The 27,963-nt window shown below is 45.2% G+C and overlaps 1 protein-coding gene and 1 long non-coding RNA gene across 2 annotated transcripts in view; both read left to right on the forward strand.

The window, feature by feature from the left end:
• LOC309846064 overlaps positions 1 to 27,963 on the forward strand; it is a 495,527-nt gene that overhangs the window by 164,079 nt on the left and 303,485 nt on the right. The window lies entirely within an intron of this gene.
• Positions 18,826 to 22,801, forward strand: RTP1 (receptor transporter protein 1). Its single transcript, XM_082694564.1, has 2 exons — positions 18,826 to 19,137; positions 20,843 to 22,801. The coding sequence occupies exons 1-2, from the start codon at positions 18,866 to 18,868 to the stop codon at positions 21,360 to 21,362; spliced, it is 792 nt and encodes a 263-aa protein (XP_082550690.1). The 5' UTR covers positions 18,826 to 18,865; the 3' UTR covers positions 21,363 to 22,801.

Genomic DNA, 27,963 nt, shown 5'->3' on the forward strand with positions numbered 1-27,963 from the left:
GTCAGAACACCTGTTTCGCCTTTAAAACTAAGAGCTGGATTTGCTGCCCCCTAGTGTCTTATTGTCACCATAACAACATCTTCCGTGGTATCTTTGTAATTGAAACAAAGGGCTCCAAAAAGCGGCTAGGGTTTCATCAGACCAGCTGCTCAAATTACACCTGGGGGGGGGGAGATCACACGTCTCAGCTGCCAAGAGCTCTAAGGAGGAAGAAGTTTTTTTTTGTTGTTGTTATTGTTTTGTTATGTTTGTTTGTTTGTTTTAAATATTTTATTTATTTATTTGACTGAGACAGATTAGAAGCAGGCAGAGAGGAGTGGAGGAAGCAGACTCCCTGCTGAGCACAGAGCCTGATGGGGGGTCTGATCTCAGGACCCTGAGATCATGACCCGAACTGAAGGCAGAGGCTTAAACCACTGAGTCACTCAGGTGCCCCCCATCCTCTTTTTTTTACCTGCACCAATGTGAGCTCTGACTTAAGGTTTGGGTTATGAGGATAGAAAGGAATTTGGTATGGATAGGTTTGTTAAGATAGGGTTGGGAGGTTCAGAAGGCCCCAAAGAATGTTTTTTTGAAAGAATATCTTCTACAGTATTATTATTCAGACATCAAGTCCTCCTGGGAAAACAGGCTGGGGAAGTTCATTTCAATGGGTATTTTGTTCTTTTATTTATTTGATGTTTGCTGAGTCCCAGATTATTCTAGGCACTAGATTATAAAAAAGAAACAAATCCCATAAACAAATGATGAAATAACTATTGTAATATGCTGCCATTTAGGGAGAAGTACTAAAAAGAAGATGAGTGAATGGGAAATGGCCATTGGCCGAGCGGGCCCATGGAAAGCCACTCGAAGCCAGTGACAGGCAAAGATGGGCATGAAGTACTAGAGCAAGCTCTGAGAAGGTCCAGGGGAAGAGCACAGGTAAAGGAAGGAGCAAGGGCGGTAGTGTTGAGGTGTGGAAGAGTTTAGAGGGTTTGAAGCCCAGTGAGGAGGTCGGTATGATGAGAGCAGAGGAGAAAGATGGGAGGTGGAGAGATAGGTAGGACAGGGTAGGTGTGAGGAGAAAATCGGACTCTCTCCTCTGAGATGGATGGAAATCCAATGGAGAGTTTGAGTGATACGATCTAACTTATATTTTGAAGTGATCACTCTGGCTGCTGGGCAGAAAAACTGATGCTAAGGGGACAAAAATAGAAGCAAGGTGGTAAAACAGAAAACTATTGCAAAAATTCCTGCCAGAAATGGAATAGCTTTGGATTGGGTGAAATGGAGAAGATTGTGAGAAGTGGTCATATTCAGGCTGTATTCTGGTGACAGAACCCCCAGGGGATGTGGATGTGGAATGAAGGAAATAGGAGTCCAGGAGGACTCCTGGTTTGGGCTTAGCTGGTAGTGGAGGGTGGGGTCAGAATAGTCAGGGGAGGGGCCCATCTCCGGCTCTGCTGGGCACGTGAACTTTGAGATGTTTATCCTACATCCAAGTGGGCGTGTCCAGTGGATAGTGGTACCTAAGTCTTGAAGTGAGATTGGGGCCAGAGGTATCTATGTGAGAATCATCCTGGAAGAAATGGAACTGAACAAGAGATTGCACAAGGAGTGAGAGTAGAAGAGAAGGCTGAGGCCCAGGCTCTGGGACAGGCATCGTTTAGACAGCTGGAAGAGGAGGTGGGGCCAGCAATGGCAACAGCAGGAATGGCCAGTGTGGTGGAAGGGAAGTGGGTTTAGCATCTCAGAAAACTATTTTTAAAACTAGTTAAAGGGGCGGCTGGGTGGCACAATCAGTTAAGTATCTGACTCTTGGTTTCCGGCTCAGGTTGTCATCTCAGGATTGTGAGACTGAACCCCATGTAGAGCTCCAAGCTCAGTGTGGAGTCTCCTGAGATTCTCTCCTTCTTCCTCTGCTCCTCTCACTAGTGCTCGCTTATGCATGGCTGGCTCTCTTTCTCAAATAAAGAAATCCAAAAAAAAAAAAAAAAAAAAAGAAGTTAAAGAAGGAAAGTGAATAAACTACCAAAAAATGCTATTGAGAAGCCAAGTAAAGTGAGAATCGAGAATTGACCACGGGCTTCTCCAGATGGATGACCTCGGCAAGAAGGATCTTCGGGGTGATGCAATGGAAACTTGGTTGGGAAAGATAGCATTAAGAACAGAGAGGGGAGATGTAGAAATTGTGAGTAAAAACGATTAAAAGGTTTTCAAGAAATGCAATCCATGCTTATGGGAATTTGAGCTTACTAAAGATTGATTAATATTTCAGGGGGCTTCTGTGCTTTTGAATTTATATCTGCCAAGTGCTAAGGGTAGGTTCCCCCACCAAATGTTTTAAAAATGCTTCTGTGGCTTGCGGAGAGGAAATCACTGAAAAGTTTTAAAGGAATCTGTTTTGCATCTAAATGGGTAAAAGTTAAGTACAAACACAAAGCCCCTGAGATCATGGAGTACTAACCAGTATCAACCAGAGTGCTGGGTGGGCTCAGAGAGTCAATTATCATATGGTTTCACTTATTTGTGGAGCATAACAAATATCATGGAGGACAAGGGGTGCTAGGAGAAAGGAGTTGGGGTAAATTGGAAGGGGAGGTGAATCATAAGAGACTATGGACTCTGAAAAACAATCTGAGGGGTTTGAAGTGGCAGGGGTGTGGGAGGGTGGGGTACCAGGTGGTGGGTATTATAGAGGGCACAGACTGCATGGAGCACTGGGTTGTGGTGAAAAAATAATGAATACTGTTTTTCTGAAAATAAATAAATTGAAAAAATTAAAAACAAACAAAAAAAAGAAGAGTATACCAACGGTTGCGATTTTGAGCACGATCTCCCTTTTTTTTTTTTTTTAGATTTTATTTATTTTATTTGACAGAGATTACAAGTAGGCAGAGAGGCAGGCAGAGAGAGAGATGAGGAAGCAGGCTCCCCGCTGAGCAGAGAGCCCGACGACGCCGGGCTCAATCCTAGGACCCTGTGACCATGACCTGAGCCGAAAGCAGAGGCCTAACCCACTGAGCCACCCAGGCGCCCCTGAGCACGATCTCCTTTTTAAAATACAAGCTTAATAACCTTACAAATTTGTTTCATCTTTTCACTGTTAATTTCTCTTTGACTGCATTGTCTTGCCTATTTGATGTAACTTTTTTTTTTGTTTAATTGTTGAATTATTATTCCTAGAATCCGCTTTAATATGTTTTGGAATAAAGCTTAGCTGACCAGTGTAGTTATTGAAATGTTTAAAGATTTTCATCCAAATGGCATTCAGAGGGGCGCCTGGATCAGTCAGTTATGTGTTACAGAAACCTCCTCAGTAACGTTTGACCAAATATTTAGATAGTTAGTTAACCACCAGAGGAAGTTAACTGTCACTTAAATAATTAACAAAAAGTTTACTGTCACATTAAATAGATGCCATTTTCTTTTTAGGTGTTGAAGTTGAGGATGACCAAACTGCATTTAGTTGATGCAAGGTTGTAACAGACAAGTGGCATCTGGAAATAATGAAGACTTTTTGCCCAATTCCCTGAGTGTGTAGCTCAATTATACATGTGTAGCTGTGTCTAAAATCTGATCAGAGTGAGGATGATCTGGGATCTCACGCAGGTACTGTGGCAGAGACTGCTGATTATCCCCTGGGAGTCTGTCTCCCGGTATACACTGGCCAGAGCCCTCAGGCAACTCTAGAGGATGGGAATGTTCTGGATGGATTCTATGGTGGAAGATATAGCAAAGTACTAAGCCCTCAGGGGCCGCAGCCTATCCATCCCAGCAGAATGTGCATGACAGGTGGATTCAGAACTGATATGGGAAAAAGTGGACAAGGTAGGTGACATCACTGGGTCCAACTTAGGGGGTTGGAGTAGTTTTGTGCTACTCTTCTCCCTGGCCTTTTTCCTACTCCCTCTGGGAGCATCCCCAATTCCGATCCATGGGGAATACTGGTGAGGCTTTTTCATAGCTTGGGAGTTGGCAGAATATAGGATGTCTTTCAGCCTCTTCTTCTGCCTTGTACAGCCTTTCTCCCCCTCCTGATGAAAATGTTACTGCTTCTCGTGCCCTCTCTTTCCAGAACTGTCTTGGTTTCAGGCAGGGTGTTGTGTTTACAGTTGGGGGAACAGGGTCTGACTCCCAATTCTGCCTTGGAGTGGCTTTGTGACATTGGCTGGTCCCTTTACGTGTTGGGACGCCAGTTTCCTCATCTAAGGAAACATTGAAAGAGTCAAAGGCATGGTGTGGGCATGGAGGTCATGTTCAAGAAGTGAAGGGTTTGGATCTGGCTGTCATCTCCAACATCATCCTGACATAAATATATCATTGTTCTCACATTGTGCTGTAATTTTGAGTGAAAACCACTGCTTTCTCTGCTGCAGTCTTTTTAGGCACAGCATGCTTTTCCAGATTTGTTCACCGTGGACTTTTATTATACTCCTGCTATGGCCACCCTGAAGGATGACTATTTCTTCCCCCTGTCACTCAGGGTCCTTTGTAACTTTTAGATGTACCACTCAGCTTCTAATTCAGATCAGGCGATTCCAAACTTACCACCCAAGTTCTGTGAAAATGTGTCCATTTTGATTTGAATTTTGTAGTGACAGGGAGGATCTTAATTTTATTTTTACAGAGAGACGATCTGGCTGGACAAGTTACTTGAGGTAAGGAGTATGTCCAACCTGCTTCAAACGGAGCTGAGTTTGGAAACCACTGTAACATCGCACCGAGCAGAGCAGCTGAGCCCTTGTGGGGGGGGGGCGGGTGGTTCCTGATCAGGCAGTCCTCGCATATTCATTCAGAGGACATGCAGAGGACCAGGACAGGCTCTGCAAAGACCTCCTGGCGGGGAAGCATCTCTGGGTCCAGAGCATTTCTGAGCAAACGGAGGGAAAGGAGCAGGGGATACGTCTACACGGCTTCCCTCGCCCATCCATCTGTATGTGTTTCTGAGGGGCAGAGTCTCACAGAACTAAGAGAGCTCGATGGTGAGGTTCAGACCCGGGAGGTCAGTCACGGCCCCAGGGAAGCCTTCCTGGATTTGTTTTGAATGTGTTGTTGAGGAGGATGCTTTTCAGGGCACCTCTCAGTGGCTCTCTAATGAAGACCCATAGGAGAGGTTTTGCTTAGGACTCGGCATGGGGAATGGTGCAGTACCTGAAAGTCTTGTTTGTTTTTGCTCTATAGATGCTGAGAACCTTTTTCGCTACTCCTCTTTCCTTTTCCACGCTGGTGGCTACCAACCCTGTGCCTACTCCGGGAACATGTGTGTAAGAGCACATGGGATTCATCTGTGCACAAACTCTAGTTCTAGATCCATCTACTGAGTCTTTCTCTTATTTACTCTCTCCTTCTGTTTTCACTGATTTATTATGTTTACTATGAAATGGGTAATGTACATTAAGTACTTAATGTACTTAAAATGGGAACAGTACAATAAGCTTCCATGTATCTATACCCCAGACTAAAGTTATCAAGATATTGCTACATTTGCTCGTTGATTCCTTTTATTTTATTTATTTCTTGTTGTTGTTCATGGCTGGGGGATTTTGAAGCAAGTCCTAAATGTCATGCTGTTTCACTCTTATATACTTCAGAGTGTGTCTCTAAAAAATTGGACAAGTTCTCCTTTTTTATTTATTGACTTTTAAATTTTAATTACAGTATAGTTAACATACAGTGTTATGTTAATATGAGGTATCTAGTGATTCAACAATCTAGTATTTCAACAGTTCTACACATTGCTCAGTGCTCATCATGAGAAGTGTACTCTTTAATCCCCATCACCTGTTTCACCCATCCCCCACCTACCTCCCCCTCTGGCCGGGCAAGCTTTAAAAATCCACAATGATATTGCCACACCTAAAAAAATTATTGATCATTCCTCAGAATTAGCTAAGTCAGTCTGTAATCAAAATTTCCATGTTATATTAAACATGTGTTTTTAGGGGCACCTGGGTGGCTCAGTCAGTTAAGCATCCGACTCTTGATTTTGGCTCAGGTCGTGATCTCAGCGTCCTGGGATCAAGTCCTGTGTCAAGCTCTGCACTGGTTGTGGAACTTGCTTAAGATTGTCTCTCTCCCCCTACCCTCTTCCCCTGACCTCGCTCCCATGCTCACTCTCTCAAAAAAATAAAAATAAAAATAAATAAATAAATAAGACTTTTTATAGTTTATTTGAGTCATCCACTATCCAAAGAAGATCCACATATCACATTTGGTTGCAGATCTTAATTCTCTTTTAATTTACAATAGTCCCCACTCCTCTAATTTTTCCTTTGCCATTTATTTGTTTGGAAAAGAAAAGTGTGTCTCGTTTTTTCATATTTTCAAATTTTCCACATTTTGGATTTTGCTGATAGCATCCTTGTGGTGCTGTTTGAGATATGCCCTCTTACCTGCATTTCTTCCTCTAAACTATCTGGAAGCCTGATCAGATTCAGGTTTAATTTTTTTGATATAAATATTTTACAGTTAGTGTTGTACAATTCCTATAGCATGACACCTGGATGCCCATAATCTCTTATTGCCTTTCTTTTCACGATTCATCCATTCTGTTCCTTCCTTCTTCCATAGGCAAGAACATTCTTTGGTCTTTTTAAATTTATCATTGCAATTTTCACTACATGCAAATATTTATCTCTCATCCTTAGATCAAAGGCAGCAATCTCTATATGCAGTCTGCCCTTGGTTTTTTTTCTTTTTCTTTCCTGTTTTTAAAGTTAAGAGTATTTCCTGGAGATCACTGTGCTGCAGTTTATGGAGATAATCCTTCCCTTTTAAACATCCACCATTGGGCAATGCTTCGTTTTTTATTCATCTAGTATCTTACAAATAGAGATTTATGTTGTTTTCAATCTTTGGTAGCTACAAATGACATTGCAATACATAGTTTTTGTGCACTTCATTTTCAATTTTTGCCATTATATTTAAGACATAGATTTCTAAACATGGATCTGTTGGGTCAAAGAGAAATGCAGGTATTTTTTTGTCACATATTTTTGGCTATTTAAAAATATAGAACATATTGTTATATTTTGTGCACCTCTGAAAGCTACTTTAAACTCTTTTTCTAGACAGGGCATAAATTAATTTTTATTTTCATTATTTTAATAATGCTTTATAAAGCACTGAAAAAAATAAATTTTTTAACATATATATATATAATTTATAGACATATTACCCTGTTGTGAAAATTAATATTTTTTAAAAGATTTTATTTATTTATTTGAGAGAGAGAGAGAGAGAAAGAGTGCATGAGCAGGGAGAGAAGTAGAGGAAGAGGGAGAAGGAGACTCTCCACTGAGCAGACCCTGGGATCGTGACCTGAGCCAAAGGCACACACTTAACAAATTGATTCACCCAGGAACTCCATGAAAGTTAATATTAATCAGGGATTATCCATATATTTCTCTCTTGTCCCATGAAAGAGAACGTCATCCTTGCCTCTCCCCCATGCTTTTCCCACCCTTTACACCCTAAACTTGTCACTGCCAGATCAGTTTCTAGTCTTTTTTAAGAATGGGTCAAGAAGGATTTTAGAGCAGAGACAAGCCTCCTAGGGAGAAAATGAGAGGGATGGGAGGTGAGCAAAATGAGGCCACAGTGTCTGGAGGTGGGCAATGCGGTGGGAAGTAGAGGCAGCAGGTGAGGGGTGGCAAGTGCTAGAGGACACGGAAGGGAAGTAGGGGGAAGGAACAGAAATGTGAGGCTTGTGGCTTTGGTCACTTTTGTCTTCTTTGGGAAAACCAAGTGAATAAAATTCTTCTCAATTACTTATTTGGCTCTTGTAGTATGCATCTTGAACATAATACCCTGTAGAGATGGTCCCATGTGGACCATGAAATTGAGTCTTTGTGATACAAATACCTAAGGCATTTTCAGATAATACTGGGTTGAGATTCAAGTTGGCTGTCAGTATGAAATCTGTTACGTGAATTAATATATGTGTACCAACTTCTGTAGAAATGGAAGCTCATCCACATACCCACCATGTAGGGACATCTTTTCTTGATTATAAGCAGAGCTAAAGACAAGGATGAGTTATTCCAGATGTCCACTTACATCCTAATGCTTGAAACCAGGTCTTCTAGAATGAAACTATATGAATCACTGGCACCATTTCCAAAAAAGAAGAGAAAACAGCAACAAGATAAAGCCTGACCCTTCACACTGCAAATGCATTCGCTGTATGGCAGAGGCTGGGTTGTCAAAGCATTGGCGGCTGGGGCTGCCTTAGAAGGAGAAACTGAGGTCAGCTACCCAAGATCGGAGCCCAGGGAGCCACTACATCTGCCCCGCCCAGGACTCTTTCAGAGGGTTGCAGCCTTCTGGGCTTGGTCCGTGATGGCCTTGAGGACCAACTGAAAACCCATTCCCCGAGGCAGTGCTTTGCAATCTTCTCCTCAGTCTGCTTCCCTCTGAATTCGGGATTCTTTCTCCCAGAGAGGATGTAGACTTTCATCTGCAGCAGTCTGGGAGACGTCGCAGACCTGTTGTGGCTTGTCTGCCTTCCTCTGGGAACCTGGGTCAAGTCTGCTTTCTCTCTGCCCAAAGCTGAGATTCAGATTATTGTGCTGATATTGGCATTTACCCTGAAGACAGCTCTCTTTTTTCTACCTACCACTGGTTTCAGTTCAAGGTTTTAAAAGCAAATATAAAGCTTCCAGATGCAGTGGACCTGTGAGCATCACAGGTTTGAAATGTGTGGGTCCACTTAAGCACAGATTTCTTTTTTTCTAATAAATACACTACAGTCCTGTAAATGTATTTTCTCTTTGTTATGGTTTTCTTCAAAACATCTTCTTTTTTCCTACTTACTTTGTTGTCAGGATACTGGATATGTGTCACATACCCAATATGTGTTAATTGACTGTTAATGTTATCGGTAAGCCTTCCAATCAATAGTAGGCTGTTAGTAGTTAAGTTTTAGTGGAGTCAAAAGTTATATGAGTTATATGTGTCCTGGAACACTGAAAATCTAAAATTAAATTAAAAAAATTTAAAACCACACACGCACACAAAGTTATATATTGATTTTTGACTACGCAGGCGTCGATCCTTGTAACCCCTGCACCGTTCAAGGGTCTACTGTGTTAATCTCATTCACCCTCATCAGTAGCCTGGAAGATAGCAGCCATTATTCCTCTTGTCCCAGCCCCAAATCAGTCAAATGAGGAAACAAGGCTTTGGAGGATACAAACTGCTCCAAAGTTACACTCCTCTTAAGTGGTGCGGCCTTGATTTCAGCCTTGTCTTGGATTCCAAAGGGCATGCTCTTAACCACTGTGATCCCTGTGCGTCCTACCTAGAATGACTGTGGCCCTGACCTTCTGATGGCCACTCTACTGTTTCTCACTTCAATCTACCCTGCATGCTGCCAGACAAAGGCCCCGTGTCAAATATGGCTGTCTATGATAGCATCAGTCTACCCATCCCTGATGTCCCACCTCCCTACCGCCTACCAAAACACATGAACTGTCACAGCACTGGGAATTAAGGGAGGTGATGCACACCATTTGCCAATGTCTGGGAAATTTACCATTACGTGAGATGTGGAGGGGCTTAAAAGGACAAACTTTTCACTTCAACCAGTGAAACTACCTCAAAGTGAGTGATAATGTGAGAGAGCAGATTTGACACTTCTCTACCCAATTCCTCTCTCCAGGCCATGCAAACTTCCCATCTCTAAGTCACCACGTCCACTGCCATGGCAGTTCCCCAGTTCCCTAGGTGGGAGGAAAATAAAAGAAGAGTCTGTGCTAATTTCTTCTGGTACAAGATATAAAATCAGCCAGACAGAAAATCAGAGGCTGGAGGCAGTGCTCTCGAGGGCTCGGTTTCCTGAGACAGCTCTGCCCTGCTCCTCTCTCTTACCCTTTGCCTTAGTTGTGCAACAGAAATAAAGGGTGGGGAGAATTAGTAAGTCAACAGGTTTGGGGGGTAGAGGGTACTTAGGAAAGTCAGCAAGGGATGGGGTTCTGTGTGGTTTGGGAGAAAGAAAAAGAAAGAAAAAGGTTTTAGAGGAATAGCTGTTATTAAGTGGGAAGTGGATGGTAGCAAAGAAGTTTAGGATACTCTGTTTCATGTTACAAAATGTAATTCTCCATCTGGCTCCTCTTAGAAAGATGTCAATAAAAATGTGAAGTAAGTTTTAATGCCTTTTTCAACTGTGCTTCGTTTTACTGTGGCTCTGTTTAATGAATGATTGTAAGGTAGTCCAACGTCATCTTGTCTTCACAAGGAAGCCGTGGAAGAAGTGAAGGATTCACTTCTGATGCATGTCTGCAGGATAATATCCTCTATCCAGGGTGTGGGCTGAATGAGGGAAATCCAGGCCACCTGTCTGGAACCTTCATGGATTTCTGTCAAATTTGAGCAAACAGGAAAATATATCAAATTAAGGCAAAGGAAAATATAAGCCCAGTCCTAATGGGTCTATAAAAACAAGGCACAAAAAATGACATTCTATAATATTCTATATTCTATATAATATTCTAAAGATGTAAAATGAGCACAAATTTAGAAGAAGTTACAATAGCAATCAAAAGCCCGTTTTAGAAGAATCTGCTTCTTTCCTTTTCTCTCCAACTCTTTCTTCCTGTGGCTCCCTTGCCTCTCTCCTCAGTCCTTCACTATTCTACACACTCTCTCTCCTCTTTCTTCCCCTCCGATTGCCCCCCCTCACTTTACATCTTACTCTCCCTATTTCCCCTTATCCTTTTCCGTTTAGGTAGCTCCTGCTGAGGGTGACATGATGGACATCTTTAAATCTTCCTCTTGCTCTCTATCCCATGTCATGGAGGGACTGTTGGGGTCTGAAGTTCCAGATCCTATTAGTCTTGGGGCCTTTTGGGGTGGGGGGAAGCTCTTCCTGCAACTCCTTTCCTTGCAGCATTTGACTTCAGGTCTTACATCAGATTCCCTTGGATCCGTGTTTACTTATTGAGGCTTGTTAAAGAAGGCGAGATGCACCAGGTGTGGGGCAGCAGTGACCCTGCATAGAGTCTAAAGGTGCCTCAGATTGAGTTTCCTGGAAACAGGCTCAGAGAGAGAGAGTTGCATGCAGAGTGTACTGGGAAGTGCTTTTGGGACTAGGTCTATAGGGAGGTGAGGGAGGCAAGATTGGATAGACAAGATACTGTCCCACCATATGATTGCAAATGAGGTTCAGCTGATCCAAAAGGGAGCTCAGGAACTGAGATAACCTTTCAGAGTTGTCCCAAATCAGGCAAGGGGGCAGGACTTTGGATCCTTGAATCAGCCAGTCATTCGCCTTGGGGAGTCAACTGGGAGAGGCAATTCCCAGTGAACCATCAACATTTTTAATATTCCAAGCTGAGCGATGGGAGCATCTATAGAAAGCCGAGAATCTGAGGTGGGAATTTGGAATCATATCTGGGGATGGACATAATATGGGTGTTTTAGGGGCACCAGGGTGTCTCAGTCAGTTAAGTGTCTGACTCTTGATCTCAGCTCAGATCTTAGTCTTTTGAGTTCAAACCCCACACCGGGCTCTACACTTAGGGTGGCGCCTACTTAAAAAAAAAAATGGGTGTTTTAGAACCATTTACCCAATACATTCCATTCTCTAGCCACAGTGATGAATGAGACAGACTATCAGACATGAATTTGTTCTTCATACAAGGTACAAAGTAATAATGACCAAAATAATGAAGGATCAAGAAAAAGATTGAGAAGGGAAACATCCTCAGAGGAAGATTTGGGAAGTCTCTCTGGAGGCAGAGGCAGGGGGTATAGCTTAGAACTGAGTCTGGAAGAGACACCAGATTTGATAGGTAAATGTGAGGTATAGGATAGCAAGAAGGTAGACAGAGGGAGTCATTTTGAAGTACAGTTCGCCCTTGAACAACATGGGGCTTAAGGGTGCTGATCCCCTTGCCCAGTCAAAATTCATGTATAACTTTGACTCTCCCAAAACTTAACTACTAATAAACTACTGTTGACCAAACCATTACTGATAACATAGTCAATTAACACATATTTTGTATGATGTAAGTATTATATACTATTTCTTATAATAAACTAGAGAAAATGTTTTAATAAAATCATAAGGAAGAAAGAATACATTTATAGTATATTTTAACTTATCAAAACAATTTGTGGGGTGCCTGGGTGGCTCATTCACTTAAGGGTCCAACTCTTGATTCCGCCTCAAGTCATGCTCTCAGGGTCCTGAGATGGAGCCCTGCATCAGGCTCAGCACTCACTGGGGAGTCCGCTCAAGATTCTCTTTCTCCTTCTCCCTCTGCCCCACCTTTCCCCTCCCACTCAGTGTGCATGTGTGTGCTCTGTCTCCCCAAATAAATAAAACTGTAAAAAATTTGCATATAAATGGGCCCATGCAGTTCGAATCGATGTTGACAAAAGTCAGCTGCACTTTAGAGTCTGTGCTGGTCTTCAAGCCCCAGATTACTGTGCATGAAGAAGTGTTGCTTTCTCAAAGTAAATATCTCTTAAAGCCTTGGGATAAAGCATAGAAGGGATAGAACGGAGTGGAAGGGAACTCGAGGGGCCTTTCCCCAGAAATGTTTTCATGAATTAATACCTCAAAGATGGCAGGAAGCTACAGATATGGAGGTGTTCCTTGGAGAACCCCTAACTTCAGCACCCTGTATTTAATGGAATTTTAGTCATGACACCATTTCTGAGGCTTGAGCCTTGAGATGAGGTTGGGAAAGCTCCAAGGATTGTAATAGCTGCTGCCTTGAAGTGTCCAAACAGTGCCATGAAGTGGGTCGGTGGGCAGGGGTGGGGAGGTGGGGGGTGTGTAGCACCAAGTTAATGTGGATCCAGAAGGCAAACCCAAGGTCACTGTATGGATGAAACAGGAAACAGATGGCTCACCTCACTGAAACCATGAGTTTAATGAAAGATACGGCTTTGTCAAAATCAAGCAGGTCAGGAAGTAGTCAGTGACTGTAGGAGAAGGAATTTAAGCAGAAGCTGTAAATGCAGGCAAGGTTGGGGGAAGAGTCTTCCTTTGGGATTCACAGGTGATCTGGATAATCCTCAAAGCCTATGTCAACTCTGAGATGATATAATAATGATGAACATTTATTCAACATTTACTATTACATGACTTACTATTACATTACAGTGGTTAAGAGAGCAGGCACTGCCATCAGACTGCCCAGGTTCAAATCCCTCCTTTACCACCAGCTGGCCAAGTGACCCCAGGGAAGTTGCCGAACCATTTCAAGGCCTATTTGACTCACCCATAAAGAGCAGCAAAACAAAAGCCAACTTTATAAGGTTGATGTGAGGATAAAATGTAAGCCTTTAGGAAGGTGCTCTCTTTGCCTATTGTAGGGGCTCAGCAAATGCCAACAATCCTTTCAAATGCTGTGGTACAGAAATGTAGGTGGCTATAGAGAACCTAGGGACTCCCTGCCTGGGCTCCAGTAGAAGAGAGTAAGCATACAAAGCTGGGTAAGATGGTGCCCTATCAAGACAGGATTAAGTCATTTCCAGTGGAAGAGGTATCAGGAACAAAGGAAGAGGTGGGATTCCAGAGTCTATTCTGGGAGAAGAGAGGAAGCCTCAGTCAGGTGGGTTGAGAATAGGTAAGGTGGTAGGAACTATGCTTGGTGACTTAGATTGAGACCAGATCATGTGGAACTTTGAGTGCCATGCTAAGCAATTAGCGCAGTGGGGTGGCCTTAAAGTGTGAAAGCAGGGGTGGGTTTCCACATTTATGCCTCTTTCTTTTGTCGGCCCTGCTGAGTTTACTTGGAGCCAGAAAAAACTTGAAAGACACATTGCCAGGCAAAGATATAACCTAGAGCTGTCTGGATTCAGGGTGGTTATTTTATAGCTCTGGTCATTTAAAAAACTTGAGAAGGATTCTAGATAATCATCATTCCTTATTTATTTATTCAGAAAATCTTTAGTAAGGAAAAATTATAGGCGTTGCAATTCTGTCTTCACTGGGAAAACAGAGACGTGCTCCTTGAATATGTTTCTGAGGCTCCAGGGAGGTTTTGGAGAGGGAAATCCTCCCTTTGCCATAGATATAGGTGTATCCATAATTGTGAGCCCACAGACTATTAGGGCAGAGAGAAAACTTCAGACATGTGTATAATTCTACCAACTTTAGGAACACAGAAATCTGAGACCAGAATGGCTGAGTCCCATAACAAGTCAGTGAAAGAATGCAGACCTAACATTTCTCTTTCTTGTTCTACACAGTTCTTTCTACACAGTTCTTGCTAACACTATTTCTCTCTGGTAGTTTCTGAGAGTTTCTATATGTAGATATGCACTGAGTATCCTATTTCCAGCTAAGATAAATGTAGATCTATGTGCAGAGTTGTGTGGCACCAGAGGCTAGTTGCTTCCAGAAGCATGGGTCCCAGATGCCTGAACTGCAATTCAGCCAAAGAATGGTGAAGAGTCTCCAGGAAATAGTGAAGGTTTACCCTCAACTGAAAGGGCTATGGATGCCAAAGCCCTAAGACTAGCCAGGCATGGGTGGCTGCCATGTTAAGAGGAAGTGTGGGTCACTATGACCCATGAGATCACTCTGGTGCAGACTCGGCCAGTTTTGGGCCATAGTGTTTAGGTCCTTGGGCCTTCTGCACCTGTTCTCCATGGGATCTCAGATAAGGGGCCTTAAGCCTCTTGCCTTTCTACCAGGTGTGAAAGATGTCTCCCTTCTGGTGGGGCTTGTCAGGCTTCTTGAGCAGGGACATTGCTCCTGGAAACCAAGAAATCCGGAATTGCTTCTGGTGCCTCAGACAGCCTGGAGGCAGAGAGACCTCACACCTGCTTTGCAGGGAGACCTCCCCGCGAGGTCACTTGATAAAGATAAGTTGGAATGTCATAGGGCTGTTTGTCTTGGTAGAAATAATATTTTATTACAGAAAACATTCTTCTATACAGAAGGGTATATCACACTGGCCTCTGCATAGCAAGCTCAAGTTCTAAATTAAACTTAAATTGTGCCAATGGGGATTGCATCAGCTGGTTACATACACACACACACACACACACACACACACACACACACACACACACCCAACTCTGGTAATTCTTACCTTCTCTGTTCTTGTTTTTCATCATAATGTTTATTGTAGCAACAACTGCAAAATACTAATAAAGAATTCATTCCTGGTATTGGGTGATATGCTTTGGCTCCAGGGCAAGGTTTAGATGCTATTTTCAGCTCCACATCCTTTCTGAGATAGCTCCCAACACACCTCGGAGGCTGGTAAAGCCCATTGACTTCTCCAGGCATCAGTTGCCTTAATTCAGAGGCAAGAATACTGACTTGAAGGATAAAGTTTAATAAGCTTAAAAATCCTTTCCAGTGTTCATATTCAGTGGCTCTGATTTAATTTCTACCCTTCTTCCAGTCCAGTACAAAACTAGCAAAGTGAGACCTCCCCAGAGCCCTTCGGTGGTGCAGCGGCCCCGAAGGAGACAGACCCTGACTCGGCTCTACCCACAGTGAGTATAAAACTCACTGGAACCATAAATGGCTATAGTCACAGGGGACTTTAGTGTTGCCGTGGACTCCATTGAACAAATGGACAAACTGAGGCCAAGAGAAGTGACTTTTCCAAGGAAACAAAGCCAGCCACGAGCAGAGCTGGGTTACACATTTCTAACTCCCTACTTCCAGTTCATTGCTCTTTCCATGGAAGGTGGTGCCTGTCATCCAACGATCATGACTTCACAGGAATTGTGCACCCACAGATGGCTCTGTGCACTGTATGTTCTTTGGTATGATTTCAAGATGAATTTCTCTTCCAGCCTCAAAATATTTACACTGGGGATCAGGGGTCCGTGGGCACCTGCAGAATGGCTCCTTCAATAGTAATAGGGAGATTTGCAAGTCAAATACACCTCACTCCTCTTCCGGGGTTGTGGCCTCAGAAGGGCCCCGGGAACCATTTACTGGAAGGATATGAATTCCAATTCTCAGAGTCTGGAATGGCTATATTGAGTGATGAAAGGGTAGAAAGACACATTTATTTAGGAAATACCTTGTTCTAGATTCCATGCTGGGCAAAGCTGATGAAAGCTGGGGCTTTGGTGATCTTCATATGGGCTCAAATCCCAGTTCCACTAATTATTAGTTGAATTTTGTTATCTAACCTCTCTGCTTTAGCTTACATATCTGCAAAATGGAGCTGGGGCTGCTGTTACCTACCTATAGAGGTTGTTATTAGGATAAAATAAATTAATGTGTATAATTAAAATAACAATAATCATACAATTATAATAATACATAATTAATACAAATTAATATGTATAATTGTATATATAAATTGTATACTATTATATATTATAATAATTTGTATGTATAAAGCACTTCGGACACTGCCTGATACGTAGTAAGTGCTATATGGCAATTGCTGCTTCTATGCACGTTAAAAATATATTCACATAAAATACTAACAATGTTTTGCCAAAATGAAATGATACACATTAGATATATAGGAATAGCTACCCATGAGAATATGAGAGGATTACAAAAACAAATAAACAAGAACAAAAACCTAAGCAAGTGATTTCAGAGCCCTTGCATTTAATCACTACAGATACTGCTTCCTTATCATCCCATTGTCAAGATGAATAAACTGAGGCTAAAATAAAGTAAAATGAAGGCACCAAGCATTCATGCAGAAGCAGGAGTACTTCGAAGATGGTCTCCGGTTCCAGATGGGAGATTTAGGCTTGCTTTTTTGTCTGTAAACTTCAGGATCAGCAGGCTGCCCGCAAGTCACAGTGTTTGAAAAGCTCACTCGGGTTCTTCTAGCTGCAACAAGCTTCTGCAGGGACAGTGTCAAGAGATGTGGTTTCCTAGAATGCAGGGGGCATCGTCTCTGACACCTAGAGTGTGGGACCATGAGCTTCATCATGGTCCTATACAAATAGGTAGAAAAAGTGAAATTATAAAAGACTGAAAGCAAATCTTAGTACCTCAACATAGAGGATTAGCTAAATGTATTATGTCCAACCAGATTACAGAATATGGGCAGGCTATAAGATAGAATAATATTAATTTCTTAGAAATATATTCATGATATATTATTGTTTAGAAGACAAATCACAGTGGGGTATGTATGTATGTGTATGTATATGTATTATATATGTACATATATGTGTATATATACATATACACACATGTACAGATAACTGGCAGTCAGGGTGTGTATATCATAATATTAACAGTGATTGTTTTGAACATGGTACTAGGAAGAGTAATACTTTTGCTTTATTTTATCTGTATTGTTCAGTTTTTCTAAATATGACTTCTTTTTGAAGATTTTATTTACCTTTTTGAGAGAGAGCATGAGTGAGGGGAGGGGCAGAAGGAGAGGGAGAAGCTGGCTCTTCATTGAGCAGGGAGTCTGATGCAGGGCTCCATCCCAGGACCCTGGGATCATGACCTGAGCCCAGGGTGGACACTTGATTCACTGAGCCACCCTGGATCTCCAAACATGTATGACTTTCATAAAGGAAAAATAATTTATTAAAAAGCAGAACCGGCACCTAGAATAAAGTCTGTTTTCCCCATGGATACTGGCCTCCTCTTCTATAATCATGTTGCAAATAATCGTTTCTGCTTCTGCCAGGCTGATGCAATGGCTCCCTTCTTTGTGCACAGGTGGTGCTCCGGTACAAGGCTGTCAAAGCACAGATCCCATTGCATTCTGGGCTACAGATCCCATTGCATTATTGGGTCCCTACCCCCTTACAACTACTTGGCATAGAGGCTGGTACATAGGTATGTTTGAAGTGGATAATTTATTGAATTTATTGTGTGCTCAGTAGCTTGGAATCAGATATGAGCTCTGCTACCCACTCACTCTGGGTTGGGCCATACTCTTGACAGGGTCTGGCAATCCAACCTGATTAATCACTGGAGGGAGGGAAACTGAGGCAGGAGGCAGCTACCTGGGTTTGCAGAGGGATAGGTTTAGCCCAGTTCACAAACATCCCTACCCCAAACTGTCAAGGTGTGTGAGTGAGCAGGAGCCAAATTTCCAGGGGTGGGACATGCCCATGCCCCTTCTGGGGGTGTTGCTCCCTTCTGCTGTGTTGGGAGGATCCCTCCACCTAGGAGCTTGTTCTTCGAAGGGTTCTGGGCCCAAAGTGGACAGTCAAGGACTCCCACCACACCAGCCTGATTACAGGCTCTTTACTCGGAGGAAGGGAAACATGCCCCACTTCCTTTCCCATCCCTCTGGATTTGTCACTGTTCTGCACACTGTTCTGCCAATAAAGACTGTCTACACACACACACACACACACACACAAATAAAAAATAAAACAAACAAACAAAAAAACCAACAGGAACGCCTGGGTGGCTCAGTTGATGTATAAACTAGATGAGTCCCAATCTCCTGATCCGTATAGTGACGATAACAGTCATGGGTCAAGAGACTTCCAGTAGGTTTTGTAAATGGCTTGGTGCCAGTCACAAATGGTGGGAGTGCAGAGAGTTTATTATTATTGCTGCATCTATTAACAGGTCCACATCTTCCCATCCCTTATGCCTCTTTGGCTCCCTAAGGCATCATGGTTACCATAGCAACCAGATGCTGATGATGCCTCCAGGGGTAGCAAGGTGAAGCCCAGCCAGCTCCCAGGTCCTCCCTCTGTGTGCCCTTCACAGGCCAGAGTGAGATGGTCTAAAGCTCCCTCAGCCTTTTCTCAAGCCCCCCTACCTGTCTCAGGTCCCTAAGCCACAAACCCTGCCTCCACAGTCTCAGTGAAGGGCCCCAAAACACCTCTTTGGAGACGCCCTCCTCCCCACTGCTCTGTCTCTTGGCGCCCTGCCTGGTTGCTGTGGAAACAGGTTCCACTGCGGACAAAGGAGGGAGCTGGGTCCTGCTTCCTCCTGGTCCTGTCGATGAGGATTTTTAGACCGTGGAGACTGCGCTGCCCTGCCCTGCGCCTGCCTTCTTTCCCTGTGTTCTCGCTCAAGTGGAGCTTGCCCTCCCTCCCCACTGACGAGACCATGTGTAAAAGCGTGACCACAGGTGAATGGAAGAAGGTCTTCTATGAGAAGATGGAGGAGGCCAAGCCAGCCGACAGCTGGGACCTCATCATAGATCCCAACCTCAAGCACAACGTGCTAGCCCCGGGCTGGAAGCAGTACCTGGAATTGCATGCCTCAGGCAGGTGAGTAGCCCAGTAAGTAGACGCCCTGCTGGCAGCCCTGGGGCATCTTCCAAGAACAGACAGGTACTTAGTTTTTAGGATCAGTTTCACTGTTGGCCTGTGTAGACTGGGAAGCAGAGAAAGAGTCTCTACCTGAGAGGTGGGACAGAGTTTGATTCCAGCTCTTCCACTGAACTCCTGTGTAACTTGCCCTCTCTGAATCGTAGTTTCAAAGAGGTGGGATATACTTATTAGCTGTAAACTCTGACATTTTACATCTTTTCAGATTTTAATAATGTAAAATGGTTGAAAACCAAGAGAAAGAGGCTCAAGGTCTCTAGGGATCAAGTTCTGTGCTCTGGTCCTGGGACAGTTTGATTTCAATCTCTTTAATTCAGCCTGACTCAATATAAAATACTGAACACATGAAGTGGGCTAGAAACTGGCTCTACTATTAGCTCCACGGCCCTTGAGTGATTCAGTTTCCTTCTTGGACCTCACCTTCCCCGTTTGCAAAAGGAGGGCTTAGTCTGGACCCTTGCCTTATGGAGCATGGACCTGTAGCTTCAGCATCACCTAGAACTTGTGAAAGATGCAGAATCTCCAGCCCCATTCTAGACCTATTGAATCATTTCAACAAGGTCTCTCAGTGATTTGGGATGTACAATAATATCTGAGATGACTTTCTAGCACTCTTGTCCATGGGTCTGTTATGTAAAGTCTTCCTTTGGGGACAGAAGATGGGGAGGCTCTGTGGTGCAGTGTGGGGGTCAGGAGCAAGGCCTTCCTTCCTTCCCTGGTACTGTGCATTCAAGTCAATTCAACATCTATTGGACACCAGTTTTGTGCTGGGTACTGGCTCTGAATTCTAGCTCTGTGTATGTGGATCATTTTCTAATTCTTTATGCCTGAGAGTGAAACAAAAGGTTAATAAGGTGACTCTGAAGATTCCTCCAGTTCTGACATTTTCCAATCCTAGTTTTATAGTCCAGTCTCTGAGAGAGAAAATAGTCCCCAAAGGATGCAAGTAAAAGAGAAGACAATGAGAATATGAGACTCCTAACCTCTTAGAGGTTACCTGTCTTAGAGGGGGACCAAGAGCTGGACATTTGCTGGCAGGGCCCAGGAGCTTCTTGGAGACCTGGAAGGTTTGTAGCATCTCCAACCTTGGTCGGTGACCTGTGATCACCAGCTGGCCTCAGTCACCTCGCTCTGGGCAGAGACCCTCTCCAATTCTAGGCCTTGGGATGCATTAACCCAGGCACTGATTTGGAGTCTGAGAAGTAGTGATGGTGTCATTTTTCTCCTCATTTGGGTCTATCCTATTCACAGTCAGTATTACAGGTAGAATGTGAGGTAGATTGCGCCTTTCCCAAATGTTGGGGTCATCCTGGCTAGGAGACTTCAAGGAGGTCTGAGCAGGAAGGACTCATCCCGAGCACCGGGAACATTTTGTAGGTAAGGAAATACGCCCAGAGCCGAAGCCCCAAGGGCAGGGCCTGAAGGCATTGGATTGGAGGAAGCTGAGGCCTGTGCAGAGCACAGGTGAGGAGGATGCCAGGTGCATATTGACGAGCCCGCTCTGGTCCTAAGGGCACCCTCGAAGGGACAGACTGGACAGACGCCCCGGGAAAGCTAATGACGCCTGTAAACACACTGCCTTCTGGAGTCTGTTTCCACCATCTCGATTCGGTCTTCTCCTCTTACTTCAACCCCCTCCCCGCAGGTTCCACTGCTCCTGGTGCTGGCACACCTGGCAGTCACCCCACGTGGTCATCCTCTTCCACATGTACCTGGACCGCGCCCAGCGGGCGGGCTCGGTGCGCATGCGCGTCTTCAAGCAGCTGTGCTATGAGTGCGGAACCGCGCGGCTGGACGAGTCGAGCATGCTGGAGGAGAACATCGAGAGCCTGGTGGACAACCTCATCACCAGCCTGCGCGAGCAGTGCTATGGGGAGCGTGGCGGCCAGTACCGCATCCACGTGGCCAGCCGCCAGGACACCCGGCGGCACCGCGGCGAGTTCTGCGAGGCCTGCCAGGAGGGCATAGTGCACTGGAAGCCCAGCGAGAAGCTGCTGGAGGAGGAGGCGACCACCTACACATTCTCCCGGGCGCCCAGCCCCACCAAGCCCCAGGCCGAGGAGGGTTCTGGCTGCAACTTCTGCTCCATCCCCTGGTGCTTGTTTTGGGCCACAGTCTTGCTGCTGATCATCTACCTGCAGTTCTCCTTCCGCAGCTCTGTCTGATTCCCCCATGGGCTCGGGGGGCCCAAGGCCTGTGGGGGCCAGCCAGCTGGAGGGGGGGTCAAAGAGCGACCTGGGCTGGGAGTGGGGTTAAATTCTAGGGCTGGTACCGCTGCTGACTGCATGGGGACCCTGGACAAATCGCTCGTCTTTACCATCTATAAAAGTAAGCTTTGGCCTGGATCATTGGTTTTTCAAAGTGAAACACAGGGCCCTAAAGTTCTGCATAGGTCGCCCAGGGACTTTTGGATTTGGAAGTTAGGCTGAGGGAGTAGATTTCCCATCCTGGTCAAACTGCTCATTCCCAGCTCCTACGTTCTCCTCTTGCCTTAATCAGAACAGATCTGTCTTGGAGTTTTGTTTAAGAGTTGTGGATGAGAATAGGTTTAACTGCTTTAAAAGAAAACAAAAAAGCTTGAAAATGACAGGACTTGGTATTCTCAAAAGGCCTTTCTGGAGCGATGAGCTCGTTCTTGCTTTTTTGCTAATACCCTACTCTTCTCCCTTATTAGCTCCCACATCTGGAGCTGTGGCATTAAATCAGCCTGGACCTAGTGTAGAAGCCTCACGAACAGCTCTGCCTCCATGCACACAGCAGAGGTTCCTTTTGAAGAAAGACAGGTGGGCACTAGGCTGTCCCTTTGGTGCCGGGTACCCAGGGTCCCTTGCTTCTGTTCCCCAGATCCCCCAGCTTCCAGCTTCCCTCCACTCAGGGTGGATTCTGAGACCTGCCTGGGGCCGAGTCCCATAGAACTAGGCTTCCCACCTAATGCATATCAACTGACAGAGAACTTAGGGGAGGTTTAGAAGGGAGAGTGTGAGATGCAAAGCACAAAATCTCTACAAAGCCAATATACGACTCTCCATTATAATGACAAATCTGCAGAGTTCAGGGACCCAGCCTGCCTGATTCTTAGCAGTTCTGATGGTCACAACGCAGGGGCAGGGGCCTGGCCTCCTGGGCTTCTTGCTGAAACCCTACTTGAGAGGCTTTCCCACATTGGCCATGCATCAGTCCTCTCACCAACCATCTGCTGTCCTCCTAGAACCACAGGGATGGGGTGTCGTTATCAAGAGAGAGAGCATTAAAGATGGGAAGTGCTTTGCCCATAGAGAAGTGCATAGATATGTAGGAGAAACTTACATCACTTTAAAATGGCATGTGGTCTGGTTCAGGGTAGGAGGAAAGACTTTTTGATGGTAGGAGTATGGGTTGGGCATGGAGGGAAACGGAAGGCAGGAGGAGGGATACCACCTTGCACTTTCAAGGGTCCTCATTCACCTCACCTCTGTTAATAACTTGACTCCTCCCACTTCCCCGTCTCCTCCTCCCTTTTGACTCCTCCCCCTTTTAATGGAAAACTACCACCATCTGTAGTGGTGGAGGGGGGAGGGTCACATATACAAAGATGGGATACTTTAATAAAGACGGGATATCTTCAGTCAGGTTTAGCAGTCATTAATGTGTGCCTGAGATTCACCACAGTGTCCTTAAAAAATGTAATGGGCTGTTGGGTCCCCCCCCCCCCATCTCCACTCCCCATCTCCCCTTTCTGGGGATCTCACATAAGGCTTTATCTAGCTCCAGTTTCAAGGTCGGGGCCAATCATGTCCATGCCCAGGAAGGATGTGGGCAGCCCTTAGTCAGTCATCTGGGGGACTCAGCCTGAGGCCAGTCTTACCTTTGCCCTCATGAAATTCTGGTACCTGGCTGGTGATTCATGCAGTGGTCATCCCTTTATCTATCCCTTTATCCACATGTCCTGAACAACACCTTCTGTCTGGCAAGCCCTGATTTGGGTGCTGGGATCCAGTGGGCACTAAGTGGGCAGGCTCTGTCTCTCAGGGATCGCTGCTTATTGCAGGAGTTCTCAGCCCCGGCTGAGATTTGGAAATGCTGGGGAGCTTTTGAAGAAATAACAGTGCCTACCTCTACCTCAGACCAAGAGAATCAGAATTTCTGGGCATGGGGCCTGAGCATTTGAATTAGAATAAGACTTCTGGGTGACCCGCCTGTGCTGCCTGGTCTAATCTTTCCCACCGAGGAACAGGCTTCCTTCTGCACCTAGTCTAACTGTATGGAGCCTGGAGGTCATCTTTGATGACCTGCCTTGGATTCTCTAGGGCTAGGACTCTGCTTCCCTCCTACTCCCTACTCCCTGTCCCGGGGACTCGACTCTCCCTCAGAACTCCCAGTTCCTTCTTGTTCCCCTGCTACAGTGGCTTTGTCCTGCTCTGAGAATCTCCATTATTGAGCTCTGTCACCCTTGCCAGATGCTTATCAAATTTTGATATAATTCTTTCCTATGGCTTTACTCCTCCCTGAAATGTGGCTTCAGTGTGTAAGTGACTTATCTTGTGTCCCTTTGCCAGCTAGTGGCAGAGCAAGGAGTCTGACCCTCACCTAGTTCTAGCTCAGACCTCTTTCTTAAAGCATGAAGCCTCTTCCTCTGCTGTAAGAAGGTGTCTACAATCTACGGAGGCCTCCTCTGTCTCCCGTATTTTTCTTATTCTTGCTGCAGCTGGGTTGGCTGTAGGTTTGCTCACTGGTCTGACCCTCATCCCAGCAAAGACTTCTCTGGGGCAGTTCTTCCTTTGTCCACATTGCCCCATGCCCCAAGATGAACTTGTTAGATGTGCTGTAGGCATTATAAGGAAACGTCTCGGAGACATTTTAGGACCCCAGCCCTCTCCTACTGGAGCTTTTGAGTGCAAGATATCTTGCTGTGCAAACCAGGAGCAGACCTACAGGCCCTGACTTGTGATTCCAGAAGCTGAAATCCTCTGTGTGGGGTCCGCAGACAGTGCAGCCTTGATCACTGCCCTCAGACTCATTGGGACAGGGCCAGCCCCATGGGAAAATAATTCTTGGGGGTCAGGACAATTTTCTACATAGTGATCCATAGACCAGCAGAGCTACAAGACAGATTCGATCTAGGGCCTTTATGTCACAGGTAAGGAACAGAGGCCTAGAGAGAGTAAGAAACTTGACCAGCATTACATAGCACAGAGTAAAGGAAGATGATGTAATTCAGGGTTAAGAAACCCCTGAGTCCTGGTTCTTATGAGCTCTATGGCCTTAGGCAAATTACTTAAACTCCTTGAGCCCCATTTTTCTTCTCATCAAAATGGGAATAATTCTTGTGACTTACCGGGCTACGGTAAGAAATAAATGATGCACTGTTGGTAACATTGCCTGATAGAGAGCCTATGGCTGTTCTCTTCCTTATTCCCTTTTCCCTTTCAGCTGGGAGCCTCTCTTTTGAGTCCTGAGGGGGCTCTTTCTCTCTGTGCTGCAGCTCTGTTGGTAAATGTTTTAGTAGGACAAAAAAAAAAAAAAAAGATCGAGGAGGAAGGTAAGGGTTAAGCTCCCAGCCCATGGCTGAGACCTGGTTTGTGTTAATTTAATATGTGTAGAGTCATTTCTTTTCTTCCCCTCAAATTTATTTCAAAGCAGTGACTTAATTTTTCCAGTGGCATGGTAGCCGGCCACTCATCATTCTTCAAAGATAGCTATATAAAAATCACCCCAGGGCCACCTGGGTGGCTCAGTGGGTTAAGCCTCTGCCTTTGGCTCAGGTCATGATCTCAGGGTCCTGGGATTGAACTCTGCATCAGGCTCTCTGCTCAGGAGGGAGCCTGCTCCGCCCCCACTCCCCGACCCCAACCCGCTTGCCTCTCTGCCTACTTGTGATCTCTCTCTCCCTTTGTCAAATAAATAAATAAAATCTTAAAAAAAAAAAAAAAGTAAGAAATAAAAAATAAATAAAAATCACCCCAAAGAGAAATACCAGTGATTTCTGGGATCCATTTCCACTGGCTGAAATACCCCAGAAGGAATTCAGCTGGATTCCAAGTCCCATTCTGTTTCTCTATAGGACTCCCCACTAAGGAAATTCCTCTGGAGTCATTTTTGGCCCTGGGTGGATACTGCCACATGCGTCAGGGAAATGAAATCTCCCTGCTGTGTGACTATCTTCTGACGAAGCTTGTGAGGGTGGGTGGGGGTGGGGGTTGTGCCTGGCGTCTGAGCAATGTGGGTCCCAGCTCTGGGTTAGATGTTATCCGGGCATCTTGGCAGCTGACCTCGGGTGACTTCTCTTTCTCCTCTCCTGGGTCTCTGTTTCCTCATTTGTACAGCAAAGAGTGACAACTGGGATTGGGTCTGGGTGAATTTTGAAGGGAGCGGAGAGGATTTGCTGATGTCTTAGACATGGGGTCTGAGAGAACGAGGAGCCAAAGAGGGCCGAAGGTTTTTGGCCAGGGCAACCGGGAGAACAGAGCTACCACTTGCGGAGATGAGGAAGGCTGCGTGAGGAATAGATCTGGGGGCGATGTCACGAGCTGGGTTTTGGACGTGTGAAGGTCGAGATGCATCATAGACATTCTGTTAGACGACTTAATGCGAGGCATTAAACGTGAGAAATGTAAGGTGGCAGGGGAGTGTTCACGACTGCAGTTCAGAGGAAAGGCCCAAGCTAGAGATAAAATTGGAACGATCAGCATTTAGGTGTTATTAGATGACATGAGATTAGCTGAGGGGACTCAGGGAGGGAGGGTAGATTGAAAAGAGGCCACAGACTGAGCTTGGGGTTCTCCACGTAGACAGGTGGAAAAGAAGGAGCATCCCCCCCAGGGGCTGTGGAAGCTGAGGCACAGAGAACATGACGTGTTTGTGTTTCCAGAGCCATGCAGCAGCAGAGCTTGGCCTGGAAGCTGGGTCTCCGGGGTCAGGGTTCAGAGCTCTTTCCGTGGCCCAAAGCACCTTCCCTGTCATGGTGCCGGCTTACTCCCTGGCTGGAGTCCTGCCCTTCCCTCGTCCAGGAAATGTCACTTCATCAAGTCTGAGCAGGACGTGGATTTTTGTTTCTGTTTTTCTCAGTGTGTTTGAAGTATTTCATAATTTTAAAATGAGCTTAAACTAAAAGGCTTTGTGGGAGGCCTAGACTGCCAGTATGGATTTGGGCATTGGACACACAGACTCAGACCAAAGGGAGATGTTGTCGGAGTTGTTTAAATGAAGAATTCTGTTGTCTTGGATCTCGTTGGCAGGCTTGGGCCATGAGTGAGCATTTCAATAGGCATGCATAAAATAAGCCAAGATAGTGTCAGGAAATGGGCAAAATGGATTAATGTCACAGGATAAACAGCTCTAGGGGAGATGAAGATCTTCTCTTTCAAAATAGGTCAGCATCTTGGGCCTGGACCACATCGACTCTGTGCCTCCCAGATTCCCAGGGCTTGGTCTGTCTGCTTCTGGCCTATGGTAAGGATTGGGGTCTTAACCTGTAAATTTGCAGAGACCTCCCCTGGGACTGGCAGATGTTGGTGGGGTTATGTTTCCCCACCCACGCCGATCTGTTCATTCACCATGCTTCCCCCGGGTACCATCGGGGCTTGACACACCTTCCCTTGTCATAAAACTGTCTTATCCTAGGAGCCCATTCCTCAGAGGGGACTCCTTTGGAGTCTTTGTGATCTGCTTAGGTGTCGAAAGGGTCTGGGCTCTTTTTCCTGTCATCAGAAGCTCATTGCTGGGAATTGAGCCTGGGTTTCTGCATCCAAATTATTTTTCTTAACTTTGTCAAAAAAAAAAAAAAAAAAAGCCAACATATACCAGATGCTGGAGACGGTTGCAGAAGCCCTTTGCAATCATGTTTGTGTCCTCCCCTCAAATTTAGGGAACGCCGGGGTTTCCTTTCTGGAGATAAGCACGGATGCCTGCAGCTCACAGAAAGATCAGGGGCCTAGAAAACCATTACCACCCTTGGGTTTGGGACTGTGCCCTGTTTCCTCTCTGCGTCTCTGCTAATTCACCTCCAAGTGTTAACAGAAGCTAGGAGTCTCTTAACAGTGTCTCCTTGAGGCTCAGCCCTAGATTCCCAGGGCACGGAAAAGCAGATTCCTGCCCTCCCCACAGGCCTGCCCTCATTCAGGGCCAGCGGGTCTCTTGCCTGATGTCTGGAAGGCATGTTGACTCCCTTACCTTCACTGTCTTTTCCCGCAGTTTCTTTTCTGTGTTTAGGGGTCATTTGAAAGGTCAAGTGATCACGTCTCTCCTTGGTTCAAAAAACTCAAATGTCTCCCCATTCCTGAAACCAAGTGAGCATCCAAGGCCTGCACTTCAGATCTTCCTGATGTTCTCTTTTCTCCCAATTTATCTGGCTCTCCAGGGACACAAGTCACTCAGTTTCCCCCAAACACCCACTGCTCTTTCATACACTTGCTTGTGCATATGCTGTTTCCCCATGCCTAGAATGCTTTTCCCTTCTTCAGTTTACGATTGCAAAGTAAAAAAGATTATCCAAGAAAACACTCTTGCAGAGATGTTGTAGTGATGCGTTTGTGGCCAAGAGTCACAGAAAGTTCTGGATTATGTGCTAGAGGAGCAGGGTGCCTACCTCACCTCTGATTCCCACCGGCTGTGTGGCCCAAGTCAAAGATCCAAGCTGGGAAAATAGAGGCTCCCAAAATTCTGCAGAGGTCACATATGGGCAGGATCGCCTAGAAGTGTGATTCTCAAACTGGATGCACATTAGAGTTACCTGGGTAGCTACTAATCCCACCTGTCAATGCTCAGGACTTACTTCATACTGGTTCCACC

The sequence above is a fragment of the Mustela nivalis genome (assembly GCF_964662115.1).
Source record: "Mustela nivalis genome assembly, chromosome: 1".
In the NCBI taxonomy this organism is placed as follows: domain Eukaryota; kingdom Metazoa; phylum Chordata; class Mammalia; order Carnivora; family Mustelidae; genus Mustela; species Mustela nivalis.

What these genes read in the sequence shown, in the direction of transcription:
- RTP1 (XM_082694564.1), top strand. Translation starts at nt 18,866, where the DNA reads ATGAGGATTTTTAGACCGTGGAGACTGCGCTGCCCTGCCCTGCGCCTG. An exon ending in GAATTGCATGCCTCAGGCAG is followed by an intron (nt 19,138 to 20,842) that starts GTGAGTAGCCCA and finishes CCCTCCCCGCAG; the next exon opens with GTTCCACTGCTCCTGGTGCT.